The 12,844-nt window shown below is 37.3% G+C and overlaps 1 protein-coding gene across 4 annotated transcripts in view; it reads right to left on the bottom strand.

Moving 5' to 3' along the window:
- itsn2a (intersectin 2a) overlaps window positions 1–12,844 on the bottom strand; it is a 47,018-nt gene that overhangs the window by 27,324 nt on the left and 6,850 nt on the right. For 3 of the 4 annotated variants that reach the window (XM_058756284.1, XM_058756283.1, XM_058756281.1), the window contains exon 2: window positions 1,560–1,620. The exons of the other annotated variant lie outside the window; for it this stretch is intronic. In XM_058756284.1, coding sequence (XP_058612267.1) covers window positions 1,560–1,566 — 7 coding nt within the window. In that variant the 5' untranslated portion in view covers window positions 1,567–1,620. The remainder of the gene's footprint in view (window positions 1–1,559; window positions 1,621–12,844) is intronic. 4 annotated transcript variants of the gene reach the window in all.

The raw sequence follows: 12,844 nt of genomic DNA on the forward strand, positions 1-12,844 counted from the left end.
AAAAGGCTCCTTCAGATTTCACTCACAAACAAGTATAAAGGTGTTACCGAGTTTTTGGACACAAATGGATACATTTATTGCACAGAATTTGTTTGGCTCTTTTAATCAAAGTATCTTTCAATGCCTTCTTTTTTAAAGTAATAAAGTATACCATGATAAAACTATGACATTCTATGAAGCACCATGTAAAAACTATTAAATATGAATATTATAGTAATTCAGTATGATGGTATAATTCAGTAATAATTCAAAGCACCATGGTATAACTATGCTTTAGCATCACTGTAGAATGGTGCCACCACAGTTGCGATGTAACAGAAGTAGTGACAGATCTTCTCTTCTGCATAGAGACATACATCCAAGTGAAATGGATTATTAAGAAGAAAAAAAATGGGACTTGGCAGGGACTTGGTCCAAATCATAGTTTTTTTTATTGGATGGAGGCATATCAAAAAGCTTGCATTTGATTGTAAGGGGCGGTGTTTATGCAGATAGAATTATTGGACAGAATTATCCAACATACGCCACGAGAGCGAGGTCTACGTCTAACATATGCATAATTATTCATTCGTGATAAATTTTTTTGAATTTCTTTAACCTACAAATGTGCTCCATGTTGTAAAATTCAAATTAATTGACGTTGATTTATTACGTCTTAAACTTTTTACCTTATTTTATTTTATTAAAAATATTAACACTTACAAAAATATTACACCTACTTACCTACAAAAGGTACCTCCTCAAGGTCATTTTTTTAAAAGTGTTTTTTATGAAAGTGCAGCAAATATAAAAAATACAAAACAGTCAAAATCCTTTATAGAGTTTAGCAAATATTAGTCTATCCCTATATAAACAAGGAAGCAGTCATTAGCTTTCAGCTGGGTGTGTTCTGTACAAACCCTGCGCTGAATCTAAAAAATGTGAACATTCTGATAACAACATCATAAGAGTCTGTTCAGTCTTAGAAGACTACAACACAAGAACTTACAGTGCAGCTCTGCTAATGAACTACTCTGTAGTGATTCAGCACACAACAAGCCAAATGAGCCGCGTCTGAATTTTCTCCACAGCCTTTTCATCCTTTTAAAGGGATAGTTCAACCAAAATGAAAACTTCTGTCATCATTTACTCAAGCCTGTGTTGTTCCAAATCTGACTTTCTTTTGCAGAACACATAAGATATTTAGTAGACCGCCAGAGCTGCTCTCTTCTATAATGAAAGTGTATGAAGACCAGACGCTGTCAAGCTCCACAATAAAAGGGTCATAAAAATGGTTCATATGACTATATTCCAAGATGTCTGAAGCCATATGACAGATCTCTATGAAAAATGAAGTGAAATTTAAGTTATTCATCAAAAGTCAAGTCTTGGCAGTCGTGGTGAACATTTACTTTCATTGTGTGGAAAAGAGCAGCTTGAGCGTTTTCCTACACATCTCCTTTTGTGTTCCACAGAAGATAGAAAGCTATATGGGTTTTAAAAGACATGAGGGTGAGTAAATGATAATGGGATTTAAAGAAAATCCATGCTCCTGACACACAAAAGAGCTGTGTTCTTACCATTCATGACTGCAGGTGGGATGTGAGGGACCCTCTACTCGACCGGCTGGCTAATACTCATCTGGAGAAACAGAGAGAGAGAGGATTTTACATGCAGACAAGCAACAGAGGACACACTATGATGGGAATAGAAAGAGGTGAAGCAAGAGAGAGACTGTGAACAAGTGAAAAGGATTAAATTGGAAGAAGAGAACAAGTAGAGAGTAATGAGAATGGAAAAGAGGGCTTTTAAAGGATGGACAAAAGGAGATGCACCTCTTCTCAGCTGCTCTTGAATATTTTGGCCATTGTTTCGATCCATTTTCCTCTTATACTCAATAATGTTGTTTGCCATAGCACACACACACAAACACACACACACACAACAAGCCATGTCCCCAGTCCACCATCACACACTCACACACAAACAGGATATTGATTGTGCCAGAGCGTTTTCTCCTAATGCAAAGCGATTGTTCGTCTCTGTCTTCGCTCTAAAGCTCTTTCTGGGAAATCAGCCCTGCGTCTCAAAGCTACATCTGAGTCGGTGCTCCATGGACAGATTGAACAAACACAAGGGAAACACAAACTCTCATTACAGCTGAGGAGGTCTGAGCCCATTTAAACACTTACTGGAAAAATCTAGAAGTCCAATAAGGGTGAGAGTTTTAGTGGCTATAGCTATTCACACAGCAGCAGGTTGTCGGTCCTTGAAGTGCTCTAAGTGTACTCTAAATACTATATAGTCCTTTTTTCATACACAAATTGTTTTATGTGCTGCATGCATTTCAGTCACAAATCTTAACGCTTTCAAAGTCTCCTAGATTGTTAAAAATGGCAAAAAAGGTATATTGTGTGGTCAAACAGTGATCAATTCAATGCATCCTTGCTAAATAAATGTATTCATTAAAAAAAAAAAATAAATAAATAAAAATTAAACTGACCCCAAACAGTCAGTAAAAGTCAATCCCAAAAATTTAGTTTCATAATCTATATTGCATGTACTGCAGTTTAACTGTTTTCATTTTGCCTAAACTTAACCTGCATAGACACAGATTCTTCCTAGTTAAACTGTCACCAGTGTGAGAAAGTTTCATGTGTACAAACACTAAAAAATGTTGGAAGGTGATTTAGTCAGTGACATTACAGGATAATGTCAGGATAAGACAGCACATGCAGCTTAAGGCAATGTGTGGAAGTACTTCAAATTAGTTTACCTATTTTATATTTATATACTTGACAGTTTGCATAGGCTAATTTCAGGCAACATACAGATTTATGAAAAAGTAATCCATAAGTTACAGTGATTATTAGTGTTAACTGCATTTTTTTGTAGCATTCTCAAAGAAAAAGACATTTAAACAGTTCAGCATCAGTCTGTCGAACGGTTACTTTAGAGCCATTTTCACATAGTTGATTTAAGTTCAAATTCCATAACTTATCTTTTGTTTTTAAATGGAAGACATTGGAATGTTTTCAAACGGATTGGCAGTTTTTCAGCTGAGCCACTGCTATGGGGGAGGCAGTAGTGGTGCGGCTCGGTTATTATCCACTCAGAAGTGAGAGATAAAATATTGCATCTTTCAGTAACTGCTCTGTTATGCTAGAGTGCATTAGTATACAAATTAGCACATCTCTGCACTTTAGCTGTCAGCAAATTTTCCTGCAGTATTGGGAGTGTTTGAATCTACTTTTTCAACTTCTAATTAGGTCTTGCCTGCCAGTGACTCAAGTAGCGCACAAACCTCTTCCTGCTCATTTGCTCTAATACTGTTAGATCAGTCTGCTACATCCAGGCAGCAAATATCTGATTATCATTTGGTTGAGAACATGCTATGCACCACAAATACTCACTTCTGATGTCCTACAGATCTCTGTATTTAGTATTATAAGTAAAGCTCAGTTTCTGAGTCATTAGGCCAATCAAATTCAAAGATAAGAATTAGTTCTTGCATCTTTGAATTTGATTGGCTTAATGGCTCAGAAATTAGTTGACTAATTGCTAATTTAAAAAAAACCTTCACACAGCTACTATATGAAAAGGTTTAGAGGCCTAAAATCAATTCTTATTGCAGTGTAAGCTTTACATTTACTCTAATATTAATAAATATTATTTGGACGAGCTCACAGAGACTGTAACATCTTATATCAGTTTCTGTGAAGACATGTGCATTCCTACCAGGACTCATTTAACCTACAACAACGACAAACCGTGGTTCACTGCAAAACTCAGACAGCTCCGTCAGGCCAAAGATGATGCTTACAGGAAGGGGAACAAAGTCTTGTATAAACAGGCCAAATACACACTGGAAAAGGAGATCAGAGTGGCAAAGAGGAATTATTCTGAAAAAATAAGGATTAAATTCTCTTCCAGCGACTCAGCATCAGTGTGGAAAGGTCTGAAAGAGATCACCATCTACAAGACACCATCCCCCAGCACCGTGGAGAATCAACAACTGGCAGACGATCTGAATGAGTTCTACTGCAGGTTTGAAAAAACAGCCCATACCCGCCCTGAACACCTCTCCACACAACCATTAATACCTCCAGCAACCCCCCTCTCCCCCACACCTGCACTTCAGATCAGCGAAGATGATGTGCGTCAGGTCTTCCGGAAGCAGAAAAGGAAAAAAGCACCAGGCCCAGATTGTGTGACACCAGTCTGTCTGAAATCCTGTGCTGACCAGCTGGCCCCCATCTTCACACAGATCTTCAACAGATCACTGGAGCTGTGCGAAGTCCCTTCATGCTTCAAACGCTCCACCATCATCCCCATCCCAAAGAAATCCAAAATTACAAGACTAAATGACTACAGGCCTGTGGCTCTAACGTCTGTGGTCATGAAGTCTTTTGAAAAACTGGTGCTGGCCCACCTGAAGGACATTACTGGACCCTTACTGGATCCTCTTCAGTTTGCCTACAGAGCAAACAGGTCTGTGGACGATGCAGTCAACATGGGACTGCATTATGTTCTGCAACATCTAAACAGACCAAGGACTTATGTGAGGATCCTGTTTGTGGACTTCAGCTCGGCCTTTAACACTATCATTTCAAACCTCCTCCTGCCCAAATTAACTCAGCTCTCCGTGCCCACCTCCGTCTGTCAGTGGATCACCAGCTTCCTGACAGACAGGCAGCAGCTAGTGAGGCTGGGAAAATACACATCCAGCACCCGCATAATCAGCACTGGTGCCCCTCAGGGATGTGTTCTCTCCCCACTGCTATTATCCCTGTACACCAACGACTGCACATCTAAAGACCTCTCTGTCAAGCTCCTGAAGTTTGCAGACGACACCACACTCATCGGCCTCATTCAGGACGGTGACGAGTCTGCTTACAGACAGGAGGTTAAGAAGCTGGCTGTCTGGTGCAGTCTTAACAACCTGGAGCTCAACACGCTCAAAACTTTGGACTTGGACCGTGGACTTCAGGAGAAACCCCCCTGCACTCCCCCCACTCACCATCATGAACAGCACTGTGACTGCAGTGGAGTCATTCAGGTTCCTGGGCACCACAATTTCTCAGGACCTGAAGTGGGACATTCACATAGACTCATTACTTGTTAAAAAGGCCCAGCAGATGTTGTACTTCCTTCGGCAGCTGAGGAAGTTCAACCTGCCACAGGAGCTGCTGAAACAGTTCTACTCCGCCATCATTGAATCCGTCCTCTGCACATCTACCAAAGCTACCAAATCTGATCTCAGAAGACTACAGAGGGTAGTCCGGACTGCTGAGTGAATCATTGGTACAACCCTCCCCACTCTCCAAGAACTGTACTCATCCAGAGTGAGCAAAATGGCTGGCAAAATCACTCTGGACCCCTCACATCCACACTCCCTCTTTGAACTGTTGCAGTCTGGTCGGTACTACAGAGCTCTGAGCACCAGAACGGCCAGGCACAGGAACAGTTTCTTCCCTCATGAACACCTGACAATAATTGTGGAACACACACTATTTATACACTTATACACTTACTTATCTTATACTTATACTTATACTTACTTAACACACATACTTAGTCTACATTTCAATTTGCACATAATATACCTGTACATACAACTGTCTATTGTTATATACCTGTACATACAATTGTCAATTTGTATATTTTTATTCCTTATTTACTTGTTCTATTTTTTTTATCTTCTTTTTATTATCTGTGTTTTTTGTTCTGTCGCTGTCATTCTGTTGCACTGTGGAAGCTTCTGTCACAAAAACAAATTCCTCGTATGTGTAAACATACCTGGCAATAAAAGCTCATTCTGATTCATTCTGATTCTGATAAATTATCATAGTTATTACAATCATTCTTTGTTAGAAACAGATCATCATAGCTCACACTGCAACAATCGCTTTGCTTTCACAGTAGGAATTTCAGTTATATTTAGCATTAAATCACTGACAAAAACTTTCACATGTCATAGTGCTTTTTTGTGAATTTTTGTCTGCTTAGCACAACAATCTTAACCTACAATGCCACAAACAGCTTAGCGGGTCCACACTTACAAAACAGCCCTGCATTATTGCATTGCACTGTGTTGTGCTGCTTATGGCTCCCAGGAGAATCAGAGCTCTGTAATAGCATTGACTGCTGGATTATCTATGCTTTTATGTGTAAATCACATTTTAGACAGCACATGATTTCACACCATTACAACAGTATACGGTACCTTTATTACCTCTTCACCAGCAGGCTGCAATGCAATAACAGCAAGTTACTTGAGTCAAAAATGTCACCCAACAGAATAAACAGAATAAACTATGCAAAACAGCACAGTGCAAAAGATCTACAAGTTCCACTCCTTTTTCTGAAGTCTAACTGCTTTAATAAAAAGTAACCCAAATTTGAGTCCCTGCTAGAGGTCCTTTTCGAAGTTTTCCTCTCTCTTCTCCCATTACTTTGTGTCTAGACTTCATTGTCCTATCTAATTTATAATGCGAATGAAGAAGAGAGCATCATCAGTTTTGCATTAAGCAGTACCGAGGCTTATGTGCTTAGAGCGATATCTCCGAATATGATTCATGAACAGCACAGTATCATTCATTTCTGCAGACTACAGAGGTTAACAGTATCATTACAGTGTAAATGAAGGGATCAGATATAAAGGCCTCTGTTCATCTCAGGTTTCATGTCATGAGGTCGAATCAAAAGCTTATGTTTGACCTTAAATCCATCCATCACATGTGCTGTGATTGATCTTATTGCTAATTATAAAACATTTCCAAAGTCAAAGGAATGCATTGTGGCATATCAAACTTTTTAAAATCAGCAATAATAATAATAGTAAAAGTATTTAATTCAGACTGTGGAAATGCTTAAAAACCCACTAAGTTATAATGTCTTTGTAGCATTCATCTTAATATGCGCTGACACTCTTGAAATTGCCATTTGAGGCAGAAGAGAGGAAAACTGGAGGTAATGAGACTGAAGATGTGACCCAGGCTTCTCGTCCCCTAATCTGTTGTGTGCAAATAAAGAGTCCATTACAGATCAATAAATGGAGGGTTAATAGACTGATGGATAGATTAAAGAGCTGAAAGCTGAGACAGACAGGATCTGTGGTTTGGACTGGGTTCTCACACATTCACACACACTGAAACTCCAAACCTCTTTAGGCTGCTGTGATTGCTTTTACTACATAAGAATGCTCTTCAGTCTTTTACTTTGCTGTACTTCGCATTTCATATTTTACCTTCTGTCCAAACACCTCACTGAATACCTGCTTTAAATAATAATAACACTAAAAAAAATAAGTGATCATTATTAATATTCACTGTAATAGCAATTATCTCTTTGTCGTAAAGGGATAGTTCACCCAAAAAATTTAAATTCTGTCATTAATTGGTCACCCACATGTCGTTGCAAACCCGTAAGAACTTCGTTAATCTTCAGAAAACAAATTTTTGATGAACTCCAAGAGCTTTCTGACCCTGCATAGATAATAACGCAACTACGACGTTCAAGGCCAAGAAAGGTAGTAAGGACATCGTTAAAATAGTCCATGTGACATCAGTGGTTCCACTGTAATTTTATGAAGCTACGAATAGGGCTGAATCAATTAGTCGACATTATCGATAACGTCAGCAATAAATAATTGTCGACAAATATTTTTGTTGTCGAATAGTAATTTGACCTCATTTGACCTATAAATGTAAGGGCCTGCTATAACGCAGTTTGACCAGTGTGACGCTGTAGTGCAAGACTGTAATTCAGCCCTCCCGGATGCAGTTCAAGAGAAGACGACAAACATGGTTTATGAGAGTCACACAGCTGAACCAGACACAGTAAACACAGCTGAACCAGACACTGCTATGTATGTGGTGCACACTTTTGTCTCAAAAATTAAATAGACACACAACAAAAATGACAGCGGTGAGAGTTAAGAAAGCATCTTATCATAGCAATGTGTGTATGTTTGCATGAGCTCTGCAATCGGGACTCCAGTCACATCATGTTTATTTATGTAGTGCTTTATATGTGAGATTTATTTAAAGCAAGCAGCTTTACAGTATTAAACATGAAAAAACAGTGTCAGTGACGCTTTCAGTTAGAATTACATCTTGATTTTCTGTTATAAAGCAGCTACCCATTGTAGAGCAATCTAATGATAAAATATTTTTATTAGTGAATGCAAAAATTAATAAATATGTAAAAAAAAAAACTTTATTACATTAAAGTGATAGTTTGATTTGCATAGATTAAAGCTTAATCTAGCTCAGGATAGTTTTCAGGATAGGAAAGTCTTATCACTTGCTATTATTTTGTTTCATATTCATATGACTTACAAAAGGAGTTGTTTGGCAGAATTATGAGTTGCTTTTTCATACAGTTAATTAAATGGTGAATGAGAATATCTCTCTGTCTGTCATCTCATTTTGTGTGCCAAATATTTGTATTGTAAAAAATACAATAGCAATAAATTAAATTTTCAAGAGCTGAAGTGATTGCCTTATTTATTAGTTAGAATAAGTATAATTCAATATTTTCACTAATCGTAAAAAAGCTGAATAATAGAACAAAGCCTACTGATTAATCTGTGAAGTAATCGACGATTAGTTGATTAGTCATTGTAATAATTGTTAGATTAAACAATTATTATAGCCCTAGCTACGAGAATACTTTGTGCGCAAAGAAAGCAAAAATAACTTTATTCAACAATTTCCTCTTGCGAATGTGCATCGAAGACTGACACGGAAGAATAGAAATTGTTGAATAAAGTCATTATTTTGGTTTTCTTTGCGCACAAAAAATATTCTCACAGATTCAAAAAAATTAAGGTTGACTGACGTCACACGAGCTATTTTAACAATGTCCTTACTACCTTTCTGGGCCTTCAACGTGGTAGTTCCCTTGCTGTCTATGCAGGATCAGAAAGCTCTCGGATTTCATCAAAAATATCTTAATTTGTGTTCGAAAGATTAACAAAGGTCTTACAGGTTTGGAACGGCATGAGGGTGAGTAATTAATGACAGAATTTTCATTTTTGTGATACATTTTCATTTTGTATCACACACTAACATGCACAGTTAAACAGGAAAGTCATCAAGCTAGTGGAGTTAAGATGACAGAAATGTGAAGTGGATCTCAGTTACGAAGACAAAGTCCTTTAACACACACACACACACGTATACAGACCACATCCACATACCTACATACACAGACAAACATTTTTCCTATTCAATTTAACCCAATTATTTCATTCAGGGCCTAAACTGAGATTTTCTTACAGTGGTCAATATAAGGGAATTAAAATGAATATACACTCCAGTTTCTCTGTTGGCAACGCTAAAACTAAAAGATAAAAAAAGGGATTTCCAGTTTCCATTTATCATTCAACTTAAAATACTTATCTTTAGGAAAAAGAGAAAGTCATAATTAAATTTCAAATCCAAGGCTCTGGGTAATATCTGCAGAAAAACTTCCCTATAACATATTAGAAAGAGTATAAGAGAGATATTAAAATTTAAATATGATGTTCAAAGCTAAAGTGGCTGTTCAACTTTTGTTAAATGTGTACAAAAAAGAAAAGCCAAAAACTAAAGGTCAAAGAAAAAAACACAAAGTCATGGAATTCTTAGCTCACTTCCATGCACATAGTCAATACCTGACATTTGCATGTCATTACTAGTTGAACAGAGGGAATACTCTGATTCATTTCTAAATCAGCTTTATATAATCCACCACATAATTTGCATAAAGCCGCACAGACAAGCAAATATCATCCACAGTCCATTCAGACACGATGTTCACTATAACTGGAGTGTTTATGGGAATCAGGGAGGGAGTCATTTCTATTATTTAATTCAGAAATTTTGCTGCTTCGCAGTGAGGATTTCTAGAACAACTTGTGCTCTAGAGAGGCTCGGGATGTGGATGAGAGGTTCAGAGGTGTAATGGACCCAGGATGAATTGCTTATTAAAAACTGCTCTCTAAATTCCATTCTCAATTTCACTGTTCTCATGTAGACTAAACTAGATTGAATATTAAATTGGGTCTCTCTGTCTAATGCTGCAGAGATGAGACGAGAGAAGAGGAGAGGAGAGGAGAGGAGAAGAGAGGACTTCGTACATCAGTGATCTTATAGCACAGCCTGCAGATCCATGTTTATTAGAGTAACTCTAATATACCTCTCTTGCTTTTTCTGGCCACGTACACACTGCAGCTAAATACTGTCACTCTTATTCTGAGTGCTTAATCCTATTCTATGAGTGACAACCACATTCTATATCCGAATTCACACAGGATCAATCAAATGTTAACACAAGTAACACTGTTAGTTTATTGCCTCTCTTGTCTTGACAGTAGTTTACTTCAAAAGCCAGACTCTGTGATTTCGGGAATGGCTCTTAAAATCCATACACAGAATGATAATTTGGAGTGAATCCCCGCATTCATCTATGCAATGCTCTTTCTAACTGAAATTAAAGTCACTGTGAGTCTCACAGTTTTAGTGCAATACATTTAAGATGGGCAGCAGCAACATTTCTATTTACACTCACACAAATATGTCTCCCCGAAGCTCTGAGAAAACATTACTTGAGATTCGGGCTGCACAGATACAAAAACTGATCACTACAAAGACAGAGAGACATAAAGTTAGAAACCGCTCCTTCTCTGAATCAGTAAGTCTCTTTATAACAACCAAGGGGTTTCGTTAGATAGTACAGACAAAAAGAGGCAGCTACTATATATTTTATGGTGTATTCCTAAGTAATGCATTGGTACCAAGGTCATGGATTTGTGGGAACCAATAAAATGAAACCTGAATGTACATATCAAATAAAGATTATTATCATGAAACTATATATAGTAATTATTAATCAATAATATCAAGAGTTTGGTTCCAAAACGCTATAAATCCATTTTGAGTAATTTGAGTAAAAAGGTGTTTTCTTTACCAAGAAAGTGGCAAGATGAAAACCACTATTTTCTGTTTCAAACTTTGACATAGCATCTTTAGGTTATAATAAAATTAAAAATTCAAATCCAGATTTTGATTCTCAAAGATTTATTTAAAAAACTGATTATTTCTTTCCCAAAATGCAATAAATTCATGACACGTTTTTTGTTGTTGTTGTTTCCAAAATGCAATAAATCCACTGAATCAATATAAAAGTTATTTTTCATATTGAAACTGTTGAAAATACACAACAAAGTAAATTGATCCACATATGACAGCCTCTGAACTTGGTCGATACTAATCTTATATACAGGCACTGGACTAAAAATACATTCAATCAGTCTTCGCTCCCAAAATGAATTCAATGGGTCATCTTGTTAATGCTATAAATTAATTACAACAATAATAGAAAATTTCATCATGAACAAGAACATGAACAAAAATAGGCCTATCACATTAGACCACAGAAATTCCAAAATGACATTTCCCTTACATTCAACTTCCAAAAGTGCATTCGTCTTTGCCATGTTACATTCATTTAGTTGACTAGTACTATACGCTGTAATAACAAAAACATGAATGGCATTAATAAAAACACTTACACTTGCTATGCAATATCGCACTCATAATCGAATGCGATTCATCTGCGATTATGAACGCGATATTGAGTAGCTTGTCAGTGATCTACGGCTCTGTGTATTAAATGCCGCTCCATCTGAAAGCACGTGATGGAGATTTACTACTTATCACAGAACCGGTGTTGTGCCCAATTCTGACCCCCGCCGGATTATTACCCCCCTAGTATTGGTAGGTTTAGGGTTAGGTGTGGGGGAGGGGTTAGGATTAGGGGTGGGGTTAGGATTAGGCAATCAGGTGGAGATTTCAACGAGAGGGGGTAATAATTTGGCAGGGGTCGAAAATGGGCACAACACCAGCTTTACTGACGAGATGCTCATGACAATTACATGCTATTTCTCGTGCAGCCCTAATTTTTTTGTTTGTTTGTTGGTCACAAAGTACAAAGTAGATGAGGAAAACTAGGATGCTGGGTGTATTCTAAGTGCCGCCATTACTGTCTACAATGCGTGGAATGGTGCGCTGTGATTGGTTGGGCAACTGTATCGCATTCTGCAGATTGTAGTGATTTGGAAAGATAGGGAGAAAACAAGACAGAACAACACAGCGCATTTTGCGTAAAATTAAAAATTGACTTTGCAATACCAACCAAAATCAGGGTATCTTCCGTTCATTCGTTTTTTAATTTAATATTAATAACAGAAAAATAAGGAAACGGTTCTTTTTCAAAAACAACTAAAAAAACATGAATTATGCTTGATTTTCCGTTTTTACATTCAGGGCTAGAAAATGAATAAACAGCTTGAATTATTGATCTCTGCATGTGGGCAGGAATAAAACGCCCCTTTCCGATGATTGTGCTGTCATTAGTTCTTCCGCAGTTCTGCGCAGCAGAAAACAGTCCTGCTGCTACAGTTGTATAATTCGTAACGCGTTTATTGCAACTTTTATCACTCTCTCATCAAACAACCAAACAACAACCTAACAAATGGCTAACGGCTAACATTACTCCTAAAATATAACAATGAAAACCAATTAAAATAAAAATAGAATAAGACCATATACTACACTGATATGAAATAATGTCATATCTTTACATATCTATATAATTTCAACTTCATCTCTTGTCCAAAACTCAGCTCAATAAAACAGGCGATGTGCCAAAGATGTAGGCTACGGGGTAGCTATGAGTACAGATGTGAATTAATTAATATTAACTATGAGAAAATAATAACTTATAACTTTTTTAATAACTTATTTCTCACACAGGTTGCCGAAATTATGCCCCTACAGAAGTAAGCCGTCTATTGGCTCTGCCCCAGTATGGGCTA

This window comes from Onychostoma macrolepis, chromosome 20, assembly GCF_012432095.1.
Source record: "Onychostoma macrolepis isolate SWU-2019 chromosome 20, ASM1243209v1, whole genome shotgun sequence".
Taxonomy (NCBI): domain Eukaryota; kingdom Metazoa; phylum Chordata; class Actinopteri; order Cypriniformes; family Cyprinidae; genus Onychostoma; species Onychostoma macrolepis.